This window comes from Oncorhynchus gorbuscha, linkage group LG24 (genome assembly GCF_021184085.1).
Source record: "Oncorhynchus gorbuscha isolate QuinsamMale2020 ecotype Even-year linkage group LG24, OgorEven_v1.0, whole genome shotgun sequence".
NCBI lineage: Eukaryota > Metazoa > Chordata > Actinopteri > Salmoniformes > Salmonidae > Oncorhynchus > Oncorhynchus gorbuscha.
Window position 1 is genome coordinate 61,134,736 of NC_060196.1, and position 18,903 is coordinate 61,153,638.

General features: G+C 46.4%; 1 protein-coding gene across 2 annotated transcripts in view; it reads right to left on the reverse strand.

The window, feature by feature from the left end:
* The window catches only part of trit1 (tRNA isopentenyltransferase 1), a 77,157-nt gene extending 58,399 nt beyond the window's left edge, over positions 1–18,758 (reverse strand). Inside the window, exon 1 of one of the 2 annotated variants that reach the window (XM_046327602.1) lies at positions 18,535–18,758. In XM_046327602.1, the coding sequence (XP_046183558.1) occupies positions 18,535–18,693 (159 nt within the window). In that variant the 5' untranslated portion in view covers positions 18,694–18,758. The remainder of the gene's footprint in view (positions 1–18,534) is intronic. The other variant, XM_046327601.1, reaches the window with a different exon arrangement.
* Between the last annotated feature and the right edge of the window lie 145 nt (positions 18,759–18,903).

Here is an 18,903-nt window from a genome sequence, read left to right on the forward strand (position 1 = left end):
TGATCATGGGCCTCTTGGCTGCATCTCTGATCACTCTTCTCCTTGTATGAGCTGAAAGTTTAGAGGGACGGCCAGGTCTTGGTAGATTTGCAGTGGTCTGATACTCCTTCCATTTCAATATTCAATATCATCGCTTGCACAGTGCTCCTTGGGATGTTTAAAGTTTGGGAAATATTTTTGTATCCAAATCCAGCTTTAAAGTTCACAACAGTATCTCGGACCTGCCTGGTGTGTTCCTTGTTCTTCATGATGCTCTCTGCGCTTTTAACGGATCGTTGAGACTATCACAGTGCAGGTGCATTTATACGGAGACTTGATTACACACAGGTGGATTGTATTTATCATCATTAGTCATTTAGGTCAACATTGGATCGTTCAGAGATCCTCACTGAACTTCTGGAGAGAGTTTGCTGCACTGAAAGTAAAGGGGCTGAATAATTTTGCACGCCCAATTTTTCAGTTTTTGATTTGTTAAAAAAGTTTGAGATATCCAATAAATGTCGTTCCACTTCATGATTGTGTCCCACTTGTTGTTGATTCTTCACAAAAAATATAAAACTGTATCTTTATGTTTGAAGCCTGAAATGTGGCAAAAGGTCGCAAAGTTCAAGGGGGCCAAACACTTTCACAAGGCACTGTACATGAAAGTATGTGAGCACCACTTCAAATTAGTGGATTCGGCTATTTCAGCCACACCTGTTGCTGACAGGTGTATAAAATTCAGCACACAGCCATGCAATCTCCATAGACAAACACTGGAAGTAAATTGGCCTTTCTGAAGAGCTCAGTGGCTTTCAACGAGCCTCCTTTCCAACAAGTCAGTTGGTCAAATTTGCACCCTGCTCGGCCGCTCAACAAGGAAGAAGCCACTGCTCCAAAATCGCCATAAAAAAGCCAGACTACATTTTGCAACTGCACATGGGGACAAAGATCATACTTTTTGGAGAAATGTCCTGTGGTTTGATGAATCAAAAATAGAACAGTTTGGCCATAATGACCATTGTTATGTTTAGAGGAAAAAGGGGGGAGGCTTGCAAGTCGAAGAACACCATCCTAACCGTGAAGCACAGGGGTGGCAGCATCATGTTGTGAGCTTGCTTTGCTGCAGGAGGGACTGGTGCTCTTTACAAAATAGATGGCATCATGATGACGGAAAATTATGTCGACATATTGAAGCAACATCAAGACATCAGTCAGGAAGTTAAAGCTTGGTCACAAGGTCTTCCAAATGGACAATGACCCCAAGCATACTTCCAAAGTTGTGGCAAAATGGCTTAAGGACAACAAAGTCAAGGTATTGGAGTGGCCATAACAAAGCTCTGACCTCAATCCTATAGAAATATTGTGGGCAGATTTGAAAAAGCACGTGTGAGCAAGGAGGCCTACAAACCTGACTCAGTTACACCAGCTCTGTCAGGGGGAATGGGACAAAATTCACCCAACTTATTGTGGGAAGCTTGTGGAAGGCTACCCGAAATGCTTGGCCCAAGTTAAACAATATAAAGACAATGCTACCAAATACTAATTGAGTGTATGTAAACTTCTGACACACTAGGAATGTGATGAAAAATAAACTAAAATAAAATCACTCTACTATTATTCTGACATTTCACATTCTTAAAATAAAAGTTGTGATCCTATCTGACCTAAAACAGGAAATTATTACAAGGATTAAAATGTCAGGAATTGTGATAAACTGAGTTTAAATGTATTTTGCAAAGGTGTATGTAAAATTGTATGTAAACTTCCGACTTCAACTGTAGGTATGCACGTCAGCTTTGACATCGGTTTTGTACATCGGGGGTTAAAACGAGACATCGGCCGATACCGATGCTGGCATTTTTAGCTAATAATCGGACGTTTACGATTTGTTCACCGATATATCGTGCATCCCTGGCTGTAATGTGGGAAAGGTCAAGGGGTCGGAAAACGTCCCGAAGGTAAATGGAGGAGGCTTAATCAATTGATGACATTCTTGTATCCTCTGTGCAAATAAAACGTTTGGAGTGGAACATTAAACAAAGATCTTCCACGTTGGTAATTTAAATCAAAGCTGACTGGGTGACACCCTGTTTTTAACCAAGACAAATTAATTTAAAACTGACTTTTTCCTGTATAACACAGATAGAGCAGATCCCCTTATGATCAAGCGATTCAATACTCATCTTTAAAAAACTAAAGTAATTTAGGTCAAAAGAGTTCATTATTAAAAAAAAGAGGAATGACAGTACAGATGGATAGGTTGCTAGATGGAATCCCCGAGCTGACAAGGAAAATAATCTGTCATTCTGCCCCCTGAACAAGGCAGTTAACCGACTTGTTCTCTGGTAGGCAGTCATTGTAAATAACCATTTGTTCTTAACCTTTTTGGGATAGGGGGCATCATTTTCACTTTTGGATGAATATCGCGCCCAGAGTGAACTGCCTCCTATTCAGTCCCAGATGCTAATATATGCATATTATTATTAGTATTGGATAGAAAACACTGAAGTTTCTAAAACTGTTTGAATGATGTCTGTGTAAAACAGAACTCATATGGCAGGCGAAAAACTGAGAAAAATCCAACCAGGGAGTGGAACATCTGAAGTTTGTAGTTTTTGGCGAATACGCAGTGTCTATGGAGTCAAGTTGCACTTCCTACGGCTTCCACTAGATGTCAACCGTCTTTAGAAACTGGTTTGAGGAGTCTACTATAAAGGAGGGGCTCAGGAGACCTGTTTGAGTCAGTGGTCTGGCAGAGTGTCTCAGGCTCGTGACGCGCGCTCCCGACAGAGTTAGCTCTTGTTCCAATGCTTTTCTTCAGACATAGGAATTCTCCGGTTGGAAGCTTGATGTTTTATGTTAAAAACATCCTAAAGATTGATTCCATACATCGTTTGACTTGTTTCTACGGACTGTAACAAATCAGTCATTTATTGGGATTCCTGGAAGTGCCTTCTGATAAAGATCAACAAAGGTAAGTTAATATTTATAGTGTTATTTCTAACTTCTGTTGACTCCAAAATGGCGGAGATTTCTCTGGATGTTTTGGGCTCTGCGCTTCATTCTCAGATTATGCTTTTTTTAAATCTGACACAGCGGTTGCATTAAGGAGAAGTCTCTTTAAATCTGTGAATAACACTTGTATCTTCTATCAATGTTTATTATGAGCATTTCTGCAAAATCACCAAATGTTTTGAAATCTAAACATGACATTACTGCAGGTAACACACCAATGTAAACTGAGATTTTTGGATATAAATATGCACATTATCGACCAAAACATACATGTATTGTGTAACATGAAGTCCTATGAGTCTCATCTGATGAAGATCAAAGGTCGGTGGTTCATTTTATCTCTATTTCTGCTTTTTGTGACTCCTCTCTTTGGCTGGAAAATGGCTCTGACCTAAAATAATCATATGTTGTGCTTTCACTGTAAAGCCTTTTTGAAATCGGACACGATGGCTAGATTAACAAGATGTTTATCTTTCATTTGCTGTATTGGACTTGTTAATGTGTGACAGTTCCATATTTCCCAAAAATATATTTTAGAATTTTGCGCGCTGCCTTTTCAGCGGAATGTGGTCGAGGGGTTCCGCTAGCGGAATGTGGTCGAGGGGTCCCGCTAGCGGAATGTGGTCGAGGGGTCCCGCTAGCGGAATGTGGTCGAGGGGTCCCGCTAGCGGAATGTGGTCGAGGGGTTCCGCTAGCGGAATGTGGTCGAGGGGTTCCGCTAGCGGAATGTGGTCGAGGGGTTCCGCTAGCGGAATGTGGTCGAGGGGTTCCGCTAGCGGAACGCCTGCGCTAGGAAAGTTAACTGACTTGCCTCGTTAAATAAAGGTAAAAGAAAAAATAAAGCATATTGGATGGAAAATTCTGAAATATGCACCAAATTATTTTTGTATCTTAGAAATGCTCCCAAAAATAAATTTTACAGAAACGTGTTACAAATGACAGTCATCGATGATTCAACAACTTATATTTTAAAAAGAGGAAACACATTAAGTTCTCTATTCAGTCTCATCCATTTCCCATAACTCAAGTTACCTGTAAGGATTTTCTTACTAATAATAGTGTCAAATGAACAGCTGTACAAAAACACTGTTGCAAAATGCATAGAATTAACAAAAGGTATTATTCATCCTAAATCAGACATGTTTTTGTTTTTACATGGACGATATCTTGAGATCATACAAGACAATAGAACACTTTTAAAAAAGGAACGGATGGACAGACCGATGTATGGAAGAGGAGATAACAGAGAGAAAGGAGAGAAAAGTCAAAGATGGAGTCCTGTGTGCTCAGAGCGAGAGAACGAGAGAGCGAGAGAGTGTGTGTGTGTGTACACACCCACCTGCTGTCTTAGCAAGCCGGTCTCAGTGAGTTAAGTATATCTGCATCAGAGAGAGAGAGGGAGAGCTTTCACACCATGCCATAGCTTGTCATGTTGAGACTGGCCTACTAATATTGCTTTCAGTTATTATTCTTGGCTGTTGTTAATGTTCATTCCATTTCCAGCACCACCGTGTTATCAATGTAAGTCATTTAACAATGCATTTCAAAATGGGCTTATTTCAGACCTACGCTTGTCGCCCGCATTCCCACCTTTGGGACAACAACGACTGTCATTGTTCGGGGGCCGAGACGTGAGCGTCTCATCATTTCATACAGATCTCTGTTTACACTTAGCTAGCCTATAAATAATGACATTGTGTAGCCTAGTCTGGCTAGTTCTCGGTAATTAACTATTTAGCAGTATTAAAATGTCACCTCTCTCTCTCTCTCTCAAGGGACCGATGCATTCTGACACAGAGCATATAACCTATGCCAATATTCACGGACAAGATGAACGCATATTACGCAAGAGTAATGAACGCAAGAGTAAAAAAAAAATGTATCGTCTGATCATTCTGGATCCAATTTTAACATGTTGCACATCAAAACATCCATCATGGAAATAGTCTCACTTAGTCAGGGTCATAACGGGAAGTAGGCCTAACTACCGGTGTCTATAAAACGCCCAGTTCTAGACAGAGACCACATGTTTTGTCAGATTCTCTGAGTGGTAATAGTTCAAATGTGATTGCGGTTTCTTGCATCACACAAAAAAAAAACATTTTCAAATTTTATTTTATTTAATTTCACCTTTATTTAACCAGGTAGGCTAGTTGGGAACACCTTTATTTAACCAGGTAGGCTAGTTGAGAACACCTTTATTTAACCAGGTAGGCTAGTTGAGAACAAGTTCTCATTTGCAACTGCGACCTGGCCAAGATAAAGCATAGCAGTGTGAACAGACAACACAGAGTTACACATGGAGTAAACAATTAACAAGTCAATAACACAGTAGAAAAAAAAGGGGAGTCTATATACAATGTGTGCAAAAGGCATGAGGAGGTGGGCGAATAATTACAATATTGCAGATTAACACTGGAGTGATAAATGATCAGATGGTCATGTACAGGTAGAGATATTGGTGTGCAAAAGAGCAGAAAAGTAAATAAATAAAAACAGTATGGGAATGAGGTAGGTGAAAATGGGTGGGCTATTTACCAATAGACTATTATGTACAGCTGCAGCGATCGGTTAGCTGATGTTTGAAGTTGGTGAGGGAGATAAAAGTCTCCAACTTCAGCGATTTTTGCAGTTCGTTCCAGTCACAGGCAGCAGAGAACTGGAACGAAAGGCGGCCAAATGAGGACAAGTGACTTGAGCTTTTGGACAACAGAAAAGATCAGTCCCACCTGGCTAACGGACCAGTGACAACAGAATAGATCAGTCCCACCTGGCAGAAAGATCAGTCCTAACGGACCAGTGACAACAGAAAAGATCAGTCCCACCGGGCTAACGGACCAGTGACAACAGAATAGATCAGTCCCACCTGGCTAACGGACCAGTGACAACAGAATAGATCAGTCCCACCTGGCTAACGGACCAGTGACAACAGAATAGATCAGTCCCACCTGGCTAACGGACCAGTGACAACAGAATAGATCAGTCCCACCGGGCTAACGGACCAGTGACAACAGAATAGATCAGTCCCACCTGGCTAACGGACCAGTGACAACAGAATAGATCAGTCCCACCGGGCTAACGGACCAGTGACAACAGAATAGATCAGTCCCACCTGGCTAACGGACCAGTGACAACAGAATAGATCAGTCCCACCTGCCCGAGGGACCAGTGGCAACAGAATAGATCAGTCCCACCTGGCTAACGGACCAGTGACAACAGAATAGATCAGTCCCACCTGGCTAATGGACCAGTGACAACAGAATAGATCAGTCCCACCTGGCTAACGGACCAGTGACAACAGAATAGAAGCAAATGTTGAGCCTTTTAATTTTATTTATTTAAGTCATTTCACTTGTCATGTCAATAACGTGAAGAGAGAGAGACTAAGATCACTGCCCCCAAAGTGTGGCTGGGCTTAGGCTCAACCTGGGCTTAGGCTCAACCTGGGCTTAGGCTCAACCTGGGCTTAGGCTCAACCTGGGCTTAGGCTCAACCTGGGCTTAGGCTCAACCTGGGCTTAGGCTCAACCTGGGCTTAGGCTCAACCTGGGCTTAGGCTCAACAAAGCGTGGCTGGGGTTAGGCTCAACAAAGCGTGGCTGGGGTTAGGCTCAACCCAGACCAGTATGTGTCCAGAGAATGAGCTCAGTGTTCAGACTTTGTATACTAAAGCCTACCGACTCCACACACACACACACACAGGGAAAGAAAAAAAGAGAGCGCGAGGCAGGAAGAGAAAGAGACAGAGAGAAGGCATTCCCTCTCCAATAGAGACAGAGAGAAGGCATTCCCTCTCCAATAGAGACAGAGAGAAGGCATTCCCTCTCCAATAGAGACAGAGAGAAGGCATTCCCTCTCCAATAGAGACAGAGAGAAGGCATTCCCTCTCCAATAGAGACAGAGAGAAGGCATTCCCTCTCCAATATGCCCCCTAGACACAACTATGACTAAAACCTCCAACAAAGAACAGGTCACAACTCCTGCAGCTCTGTCACAAATTGGTTCTGAACATTGGACTCCCCTCGAAGCCTACCGTTGACTATAGTAGGTACACCTATAGCAGTAGCACTGTAGACTACTTTATCACTGACCTCAACCCAGAGTCTCTCAGAGCGTTCAGTCAGTCCACTGACACCCCTATCAGATCACATGCAAACTCACTGTGTACCTGAACAGAGCAATACTTTATTTTTTTTAATATTTTTTTTTACACCTTTATTTAACTAGGCAATTCAGTTAAGAACAAATTCTTATTTTCAATGACGGCGTAGGAACATCATTGGTCTAGGAACAGTGGGTTAACTGGCCTAGGAACAGTGGGTTAACTGGTCTAGGAACAGTGGGTTAACTGGTCTAGGTACAGTGGGTTAACTGGCCTAGGAACAGTGGGTTAACTGGTCTAGGTACAGTGGGTTAACTGGCCTAGGAACAGTGGGTTAACTGGCCTAGGTACAGTGGGTCAACTGGCCTAGGTACAGTGGGTCAACTGGCCTAGGTACAGTGGGTCAACTGGCCTAGGAACAGTGGGTCAACTGGCCTAGGAACAGTGGGTCAACTGGCCTAGGAACAGTGGGTCAACTGGCCTAGGAACAGTGGGTCAACTGGCCTAGGAACAGTGGGTCAACTGGCCTAGGAACAGTGGGTCAACTGGCCTAGGAACAGTGGGTCAACTGGCCTAGGAACAGTGGGTCAACTGGCCTAGGTACAGTGGGTCAACTGGCCTAGGTACAGTGGGTCAACTGGCCTAGGAACAGTGGGTCAACTGGCCTAGGAACAGTGGGTCAACTGGCCTAGGAACAGTGGGTCAACTGGCCTAGGAACAGTGGGTCAACTGGCCTAGGAACAGTGGGTCAACTGGCCTAGGAACAGTGGGTCAACTGGCCTAGGAACAGTGGGTCAACTGGCCTAGGAACAGTGGGTCAACTGGCCTAGGAACAGTGGGTCAACTGGCCTAGGAACAGTGGGTCAACTGGCCTAGGAACAGTGGGTCAACTGGCCTAGGAACAGTGGGTCAACTGGCCTAGGAACAGTGGGTCAACTGGCCTAGGAACAGTGGGTCAACTGGCCTAGGAACAGTGGGTCAACTGGCCTAGGAACAGTGGGTCAACTGGCCTAGGAACAGTGGGTCAACTGGCCTAGGAACAGTGGGTCAACTGGCCTAGGAACAGTGGGTCAACTGGCCTAGGAACAGTGGGTCAACTGGCCTAGGAACAGTGGGTCAACTGGCCTAGGAACAGTGGGTCAACTAGCCTAGGAACAGTGGGTCAACTAGCCTAGGAACAGTGGGTTAACTGCCTGGGACATAACGACAGGGTAACCACTAGGCTACCCTGCCACCCCTACACCCTAACCACTAGGCTACCCTACCGCCTCTACACTCTAACCACTAGGCTACCTGCCTCCTCTACACTCTAACCACTAGGCTACCCTGCCGCCCCTACACTCTAACCACTAGGCTACCTGCCGCCTCTACACTCTTCTCTCTATAACATTTGTATTTCATATACCTTTGACTATTGGATGTTCTTATAGGCACTTTAGTATTGCCAGCCTAATCTCGAGAGTTGATAGGCTTGAAGTCATAAACAGCGCTGTGCTTCAAGCATTGTGAAGAGCTGCTGGCAAGCGCAGGAAAGTGCTGTTTGAATGAATGCTTATGAGCCTGCTGCTGCCTACCACCGCTCAGTCAGACTGCGCTATCAAGTATAAAATCATAGACGTAATTATAATAAACCCTTAGCTGTGGTACAGTGGCCATATAGCTGGTTAAATAAAGGTGAAATAAATGGTGTCTGCGTGTTGACAGGATGTTGGAGGTGGTATGTCTGTGTGTTGACAGGATGTTGGAGGTGGTATGTCTGTGTGTTAACAGGATGTTGGAGGTGGTATGTCTGTGTTTTAACAGGATGTTGGAGGTGGTATGTCTGTGTGTTGACAGGATGTAGGAGGTGGTATGTCTGTGTGTTAACAGGACCCCCCCTCGTGCCTTATTGCTTAATTATACAATGGCACGCACACACACGAGAACACACAAACACAGACAGCAACACAGTATTGTCTGATGGGGAGAAAAGCTGTTTAATTAATAATCAGTGAATAATATCGGCTCCATTTTCAATTAACTCGAATCGGGGGCACCAGAGTTGAGTGACTGCGAGAGACTGGGTCCCGTGGGAGAGCCGTGGGAGAGGCTGGGTCCCGTGGGAGAGCCAGGGGAGAGAGGCTGGGTCCCGTGGGAGAGCCAGGGGAGAGAGGCTGGGTCCCGTGAGAGAGCCAGGGGAGAGAGGCTGGGTCCCGTGAGAGAGCCAGGGGAGAGAGGCTGGGTCCCGTGAGAGAGCCAGGGGAGAGAGGCTGGGTCCCGTGAGAGAGCCAGGGGAGAGAGGCTGGGTCCCGTGAGAGAGCCAGGGGAGAGAGGCTGGGTCCCGTGAGAGAGCCAGGGAGAGAGGCTGGGTCCCGTGAGAGAGCCAGGGGAGAGAGGCTGGGTCCCGTGAGAGAGCCAGGGGAGAGAGGCTGGGTCCCGTGGAGAGAGCCAGGGGAGAGAGGCTGGGTCCGTGGGAGAGCCAGGGGAGAGAGGCTGGGTCCCGTGGGAGAGCCAGGGGAGAGAGGCTGGGTCCCGTGGGAGAGCCAGAGGAGAGAGGCTGGGTCCCGTGGGAGAGCCAGGGGAGAGAGGCTGGGTCCCGTGGGAGAGCCAGGGGAGAGAGGCTGGGTCCCGTGGGAGAGCCAGGGGAGAGAGGCTGGGTCCCGTGGGAGAGAGGCTGGGTCCCGTGGGAGAGCCAGGGGAGGCTGGGTCCCGTGGGAGAGCCAGGGGAGAGAGGCTGGGTCCCGTGGGAGAGAGACTGGGTCCCGTGGGAGAGAGACTGGGTCCCGTGGGAGAGCCAGGGGAGAGAGGCTGGGTCCCGTGGGAGAGCCAGGGGAGAGAGGCTGGGTCCCGTGGGAGAGCCAGGGGAGAGAGGCTGGGTCCCGTGGGAGAGCCAGGGGAGAGAGGCTGGGTCCCGTGGGAGAGCCAGGGGAGAGAGGCTGGGTCCCGTGGGAGAGCCAGGGGAGAGAGGCTGGGTCCCGTGGGAGAGCCAGGGGAGAGAGACTGGGTCCCGTGGGAGAGCCAGGGGAGAGAGGCTGGGTCCCGTGGGAGAGCCAGGGGAGAGAGGCTGGGTCCCGTGGGAGAGAGACTGGGTCCCGTGGGAGAGCCAGGGGAGAGAGGCTGGGTCCCGTGGGAGAGCCAGGGGAGAGAGGCTGGGTCCCGTGGGAGAGCCAGGGGAGAGAGGCTGGGTCCCGTGGGAGAGCCAGGGGAGATAAACTGGGTCTTGGGGGAGAAAACTGGAGTGGCAGACTGTGGGAACCAATTCTCCCCTTGGAACAATAGAAACTCCCATCTAGTCACACACACACACACACACACAACCATTCACCCACCGGCAGCTAGGCCTAGATAGAGGACAGATCCAGGCTTCTCTACTTAGACTCTCTTTTTCTCTCTCTCTTTCACAGACAGACCCGGTCTCTCACATGACCGCAACTAGGTCAGTGTGTTTCTGCTGTACGAGGTAGTCTATTCTCTCTACCACACACACAGAGAGGGCCAGAAGCTGGGCCAGCTGCAGCGCGTTTCCTGTCACTGGGCCAGCTGCAGCGCGTTCCCTGTCACTGGGCCAGCTGCAGCGCGTTCCCTGTCACTGGGCCAGCTGCAGCGCGTTCCCTGTCACTGGGCCAGCTGCAGCGCGTTCCCTGTCACTGGGCCAGCTGCAGCGCGTTCCCTGTCACTGGGCCAGCTGCAGCGCGTTCCCTGTCACTGGGCCAGCTGCAGCGCGTTCCCTGTCACTGGGCCAGCTGCAGCGCGTTCCCTGTCACTGGGCCAGCTGCAGCGCGTTCCCTGTCACTGGGCCAGCTGCAGCGCGTTCCCTGTCACTGGGCCAGCTGCAGCGCGTTCCCCGTCACTGGGCCAGCTGCAGCCTGTTTCCTGTCGGGTGTGACAGTAGCCCAGTTGACTACAGTAGCCCAGTTGACTACAGTAGCCCAGTTGACTACAGTAGCCCAGTTGACTACAGTAACCCAGTTGACTACAGTAACCCAGTTGACTACAGTAGCCCAGTTGACTACAGTAGCCCAGTTGACTACAGTAGCCCAGTTGACTACAGTAACCCAGTTGACTACAGTAACCCAGTTGACTACAGTAACCCAGTTGACTACAGTAACCCAGTTGACTACAGTAACCCAGTTGACTACAGTAACCCAGTTGACTACAGTAACCCAGTTGACTACAGTAACCCAGTTGACTACAGTAACCCAGTTGACTACAGTAACCCAGTTAGCTGTACCAGGTGACCTCAGCTGCTGGAACACTGACAACTCCCTACAGACCAACACATTCTCAAGGACACAAGGAGCGTGTGTGTGTGTGTGTGTGTGTGTGGGAAGGAGAGAGAGTGTGTGTGTGGGAAGGAGAGAGAGTGTGTGTGTGGGAAGGAGAGAGTGTGTGTGTGGGAAGGAGAGAGAGTGTGTGTGGGAAGGAGAGAGAGTGTGTGTGGGAAGGAGAGAGAGTGTGTGTGTGTGTGTGCGTGTGTGTGTGGGGGGGTGAGCGTGTGTGGGGGGGGGGGGGTGAGCGTGTGTGTGGGGGGGGTGAGCGTGTGTGTGTGTGTGTGTGTGTGTGAAGGAGAGAGTGTGTGTGTGTGGGAAGGAGAGTGTGTGTGTGTGGGAGAGTTGAGATGACAGAGATTGATCAGAATCTAAATGAGAGGCTCCCAGGGAATCCACATCTCAACATCTGGGTATTTGACAGCACAAAATCTCCTCATACAAAACACAAACCGTGTGTGTGTGTGTGTGTGTGTGTGTGTGTGTGTGTGTGTGTGTGTGTGTGTGAGAGAGAGAGAGAGAGAGTGTGTGACAACATGACAACAAAACTCCCACGCACCCTGCAACGCTTTCACATACACACCGCCCCCGAACCCGCCCACCTAGAGTTCTCAGGCTCTGTTGCCGTGGTAACCGGGGGTCACACAGAAGGTGGCTGGTGAGAGTCTGTGTCACACACGGACTGGGGGGGGGGGGGGGGGGACCACAACGCTACATCTCAATCACAGGGAGAATGCACCCAGAAGGAGAGAGAGAGGGTAGTGGTGCTTCAAGAGGGTAGCCAGAAGATGGACTGTTCAGAGTGACATTCATTCATTCGTTATAGAATGGATGTTTCGGCGGTTGTCGTTCTTCGCGTTCAATGATACCGGATTCCTAACTGCAGACTAGTAATTAATATCAAAGACTTGTTCTTATTCTGTCGGTATCGATAGTCTAAGAGTTTAACCATGTGGTATGGTTAAAAGATTCAGCAATGGTCCACAACTGTAACGGAGGGGACAAAGGTTAATAATGGTCGGGTGATAATTTCTCAAAGTTGGGTTTTATTCGGGAATGGTAGAAAAGGAGCTGTCCCAGGATGCCTGGCCCTAAGTGGGCTCCGGGGCAGTCCTCTGATTTAGTTCAACTCAAAAAGGGAATTGGAGTTCCCTTCATTAAACAGTCCAAATTCACATTGTAAAATTGTGTAAACAGTATCATACTCACTGATTCATCTTATACAACAATTAGATGTAAACCTCATATCTGAGGCTATTGTATAAACAGCATTATGGTAATGTGGCCGCACCGTCTCCCATGAGCTTCCCCAAGTTGTACCAAACAGACCAGTTCGTAGCTGGATTCTTCACCGATCTCTTATACCTTCTCCGGAGACAACTGAAACCCCACCTCTTTAAGGAATACCTAGGATAGGATAAGTAATCCCTCTCACCCCCCCCCCCTTTATGATCTAGATGCACTATTGTAAAGTGACTGTTCCACTGGATGTCATAAGGTGAATGCACCAATTTGTAAGTCGCTCTGGATAAGAGCGTCTGCTAAATGACTTAAATGTAATGTCTTAAATGTTCTCCGGAACATAAATGTTGTTCGGACCTCAAGTTCTGTGAGGTGGAAGAAATTCCTTTGTTCTCTATCAAAATTCACTCTCTCTTTTATACTGTGTGGCCATGAGGCAGGGTCTTCTCAGGAATTTACGACCTCTCTCTGACCACAGCAGCCTAGTTGAAGGAGGCAGGGAGAGGGGGATGGGGGCTTGCTGTAGCCAAAGAGGGCAACGTCATGACACCTCTTTTGTCCCACCTCCCACACATGCAGTGATCTCACCCAGCATAACTAGTGCATCCAGAGATGCAGCCTCTCTTATCGTCACTCGATGCCTAGGTTTACCTCCACTGTACCCGCACCCCACCCGTCTGAGCATTATGCCCTGAATCTATCCTACCACGCCCAGAAATCTGCTCCTTTTACTCTCTGTCTCCAATGCACTAGACGAACAGTTTTGATAGCCTTTAGCCGTACCCTCATCCTACACCTCCTCCTCATTTGTTCCTCTGGTGATGTAGAGGTTAACCCAGGTCCCCAGGCGCTCCCATTTGTTGACGTCTGCAACCGTAAAAGCCTTGGGTTCATGCATGACATCAGAAGTCTCCTCCCTAAGTTTGTTTTACTCACTCCTTTAGGACACTCCGCCAACCCCGATGTCCTTGCCGTGTCTGAATTCTGGTTTAGGAAGGCCACCAAAAATTCTGAGATTTCCATCCCAACTACAACATTTTCCATCAAGATAGAACTGCCAAAGGGGGAGGAGTTACAATCTACCGCAGAGATAGCTTGCAGAGTTCTGTCATACTTTCCAGGTCTTCGCCCAAACAGTTCCAGCTTCTAATTTTACAAATGAATCTCTCCAGAAATAAGTCTCTCACTGTTACAGACCCCCCCTCAGCTCTCAGCTGATTGGATACCAATTGTGAATTGATTATCCCCCCCTCATCCATCTTCAGAGTTCATTCTGTTAGGCGACCTAAACTGGGATATGCTTAACACCCCAGCAGCCCTACAATCTAAACTAGATACCCTCAATCTCACAAAAATTATCAAGGAACCCACCAGGTACAACCCTAAATCCGTAAACATGTGCACCCTCAGATATTTTCCTGACCAACTTGCCCTCCAAATACACCTCAGCTGTTTTCAATCAGGATCTTAGTGATCACTGCCTCATTGCCTGCATCCGTAATGGGTCCGCGGTCAAACGACCTACCCTCATCACTGTCAAGCGCTCCCTAAAACACTTCTGAGAGCAGGCCTTTCTAATGGACCTGGCCCGGGTATCCTGGAAGGATATTGACCTCATCCCGTCAGTCAAGGATGCCTGGTCGTTCTTTAAAAATAATTTCCTCACCATCTTAAATAAGCAAGCCCCTTTGAAGTAATGTAGAACTAAGAACAGATATAGTCCTTGGTTCACTCCAGACCGGAATGCCCTAAATCAGCACAAAAACATCCTGTGGTGGACTGCACAAGCATCGAATAGTCCCCGCGATATGCAACTGTTCAGGGAAATCAGAAACCATACACGCAGTCAGTTAGGAAAGCAAAGGCTAGCTTTTTCAAGCAGAAATTTGCATCCTGTAGCTCTAACTCCAAAAAGTTCTGGGACACTAAAGTCCATGGAGAACAAGAGCACCTCCTCCTACTAAACGATATCATAACCGCCACTGATAAAATACAGTACTGTGCAGCCGTCTTCATCGACCTGGCCAAGGCTTTTGACTCTGTCAATCACTGCATTCTTATCGGCAGACTCAACAGTCTTGGTTTCTCAAATTACTGCCTCGCCTGGTTCACCAACTACTTTTCAGATGGAGTTCAGTGTGTCAAATCAGGGGGCATGTCGTCCGGACCTCTGGCAGTCTCTGGGGGTACCATAGGGTTCAATTCTCGGGCTGAGGCTTTTCTCAGTATATGTCAGCGATGTTCTTGCTGCGGTGATTCCCTAATCCACCTCTACGCAGACGACACCATTCTGTATACATCTGGCCCATCTTTGGACACTGTGTTAAACCTCCAAACGAGCTTCAATGCCATACAACACTCCCTCCATGGCCTCCAACTGCTCTTAAAACGCTGGTAAAACTAAATTCATGCTTTTCAACGGATCGCTGCCCACACACACCCGCATAGCATCACTACTCTGGACAGTTCTGACTTAGAAAATGTGGACATTTACAAATACCTAGGTGTCTGGCTAGACTGTAAACTCTTTCTTCCAGACTCATATTAAACATTTCCGATCCAAAATTAAAATCTACAATTGGCTTCCTATTTCACAACAAAGCCTCCTTCACTCACACTGCCAAAAACACCCTCATAAAACTGACTATCCTGCCGATCCTTGACTTCAGCGATGTCATTTACAAATAGCCTCAAACACTGTACTCAGCAAACTGGATGCAGTCTATCACAGCGCCATCCATTTTATCACCAAAGCCCCATATACCACCCACCACTGCGAACTGTATGCTCTCTTTGGCTGGCCCTAGCTACATATTCGTCGCCAGACCCGCTGGCTCCAGGTCATCTATAAGTCTATGCTAGGTAAAGCTCCGCCTTAACTCAGCTCACCATAACACCCACCCGTAACACCTGCTGGAGCACGTGCATCTCATCCCCAAAGCCAACACCTACTTTGGCAGCCTTTCTTTCCAGTTCTCTGCTGCCAATGACTGGATCGAATTGCAAAAAATATGTTTTGACATAAAAATAAATACAAATAAAAAACGCTTAAATTGGAGACATATCTCTCTAACTTTAAGCATCAGCTATCTGAGCATCTTACCAATCGCTGCAGCAGTACATAGCCCATCTGTAATTAGCCCAACCGATCTACCTCATCCCCATATTGTTTTTAATTTACTTTTTTGCACACCAGTATTTCTAATTGCACATCATCATCTGCACATCTATCACTCCAGTGTTAATCTGTTAAATTGTAATTACTTCACCACTATGGCCTATTTATTGCCTTACCTCCTCAAGACATTTGAACACACTGTATATAAACTTTTCTGTTGTATTATTGACTGTACGTTTGTTTATGTGTAACTCTGTGTTGTTGGTTTTTGTCTAACTGCTTTGCTTTATCTTGGCCAGGGCGCAGATTTTTTTATTTCACCTTTATTTAACCAGGTAGGCAAGTTGAGAACAACTTCTCATTTACAATTGCGACCTGGAAAAGATAAAGCAAAGCAGTTCGACAGATACAACGACACAGAGTTACACATGGAGTAAAACAAACATACACTCAATAATACAATATAAACAAGTCTATATACGATGTGAGCAAATTAGGTGAGAAGGAAGGTAAAGGCAAAAAAGGCCATGGTGGCAAAGTAAATACAATATAGCAAGTAAAACACTGGAATGGTAGTTTTGCAATGGAAGAATGTGCAAAGTAGAAATAAAAATAATGGGGTGCAAAGGAGCAAAATAAATTAATTAATTAAATACAGTTGGGAAAGAGGTAGTTGTTTGGGCTAAATTATAGGTGGGCTATGTACAGGTGCAGTAATCTGTAAGATGCTCTGACAGTTGGTGCTTAAAGCTAGTGAGGGAGATAAGTGTTTCCAGTTTCAGAGATTTTTGTAGTTCGTTCCAGTCATTGGCAGCAGAGAACTGGAAGGAGAGGCGGCCAAAGAAAGATTTGGTTTTGGGGGTGACTAGAGAGATATACCTGCTGGAGCTTGTGCTACAGGTGGGAGATGCTATGGTGACCAGCGAGCTGAGATAAGGGGGGACTTTACCTAGCAGGGTCTTGTAGATGACATGGAGCCAGTGGGTTTGTCGACGAGTATGAAGCGAGGGCCAGCCAACGAGAGCGTACAGGTCGCAATGGTGGGTAGTATATGGGGCTTTGGTGAGAAAACGGATTGCACTGTGATAGACTGCATCCAATTTGTTGAGTAGGGTATTGGAGGCTATTTTGTAAATGACATCGCCAAAGTCGAGGATTGGTAGGATGGTCAGTTTTACAAGGGTATGTTTGGCAGCATGAGTGAAGGATGCTTTGTTGCGAAATAGGAAGCCAATTCTAGATTTAACTTTGGATTGGAGATGTTTGATATGGATCTGGAAGGAGAGTTTACAGTCTAACCAGACACCTAAGTATTTGTAGTTGTCCACGTATTCTAAGTCAGAGCCGTCCAGAGTAGTGATGTTGGACAGGCGGGTAGGTGCAGGTAGCGATCGGTTGAAGAGCATGCATTTAGTTTTACTTGTATTTAAGAGCAATTGGAGGCCACGGAAGGAGAGTTGTATGGCATTGAAGCTTGCCTGGAGGGTTGTTAACACAGTGTCCAAAGAAGGGCCGGAAGTATACAGAATGGTGTCGTCTGTGTAGAGGTGGATCAGAGACTCGGTCCAAGAATTGAACCCTGTGGCACCCCCATATAGACTGCCAGAGGTCCGGACAGCAGACCCTCCGATGTAAATGAGAACTGGTTCTCAACTGGCCTACCTGGTTAAATAAAGGTTTAGGGTTATATATATAAATACCTGGTTAAATCAAGGTTTAGGGTTATATATATAAATACCTGGTGAAATAAAGGTTTAGGGTTATATATATAAATACCTGGTGAAATAAAGGTTTAGGGTTATATATATAAATACCTGGTGAAATAAAGGTTTAGGGTTATATATATAAATACCTGGTGAAATAAAGGTTTAGGGTTATATATATAAATACCTGGTGAAATAAAGGTTTAGGGTTATATATATAAATACCTGGTTAAATAAAGGTTTAGGGTTATATATATAAATACCTGGTTAAATAAAGGTTTAGGGTTATATATATAAATACCTGGTTAAATAAACATAAAAATGCCTTTGCTAACAGTTGTGTCAAGTTAAAACTCTCCCAAGCCATTTCCCATTTAAATCAAATGTATTTATTCAATACTACATTTAGCTAACATTATATAGTTAATCCAGAGATTCTTGAAGACCCTGAAGAAGACAGTTTGGCTGTCGAAACGTTGGTAATGACATGTTTTCATCTGAGCTCCTAGAGTGTGCAGCCCTCTTATTTTCAAATCCAGATATTCTTACCCTTGCCTCGATTTGCCAGATCATCACGGCATTTCTAGTTCTTTATGATAGCCATATTAGCATTTAATTTATTGATTTATTACCCGTTTGACCTCTAGGTTTATAGTTATTATGACTCGTACAGTGGTACTCTATTGGAATCTGCTGGCTAGTCGAGGGGGCAAATTGGAGGGGGGCGAGGTTGGCATGCGTCCCTGCAACAGCAACCAAACCGATAACGAAATTGCACAAAATAAAACTCAGTATCAATTGGATACGTGTTCAACTTCCACCTGCTGTTCAATAAATCCAACCACACCGCCTCTGTGATGCTGCAAGGCAAACGCCGCGTTCCATTGGAAATTAACCTACTGCTGGTGTACCAAATTGCACAATATACGATCGGTGTGACTGAGGCGTGATATCCTTCCAATTCACCCGTTTGGACAGCGAATTGGCCGCATTTATAAGGTAAGTCAGTTACGAAATACGCCTGAAATCTGATAAAAGTAGTTCACTAGACATAAACCTCTCCAAATGCCCTATATGTGAATCCTACCACACAGTATGTCACATCCACGACGCTTGTGTCCTCTTACCTGCATGGAATCGGCACTGATTATCTCTCCCTGACGTCGTTTGCCAATTTCAATCGCCAGTTTAGACTTCCCAGTACCGGTTGCTCCTAAAATCACGACTAACGGTGGTACAATACTCTTTTTCAGAGCACACTGCAAGCCTCGCACGGGCGCCGCCATCTTGCTTTTACCGTCGTTCCCAGCTGATCAGACACGCGCCTAAGAACTGAGACCCGGATATGAGGCGGGCTCTGTAACTAGGCAACGGCAAGAGGTTCCCATGGCACCGGCTTTGATTTAAAAAAATAAAATAAAAAAGAGGTCGAGTGAAGACGGAAGGTATTTTGGTCCACAAGACTATAGAAAACTAGTACACTAAACCTAAATATG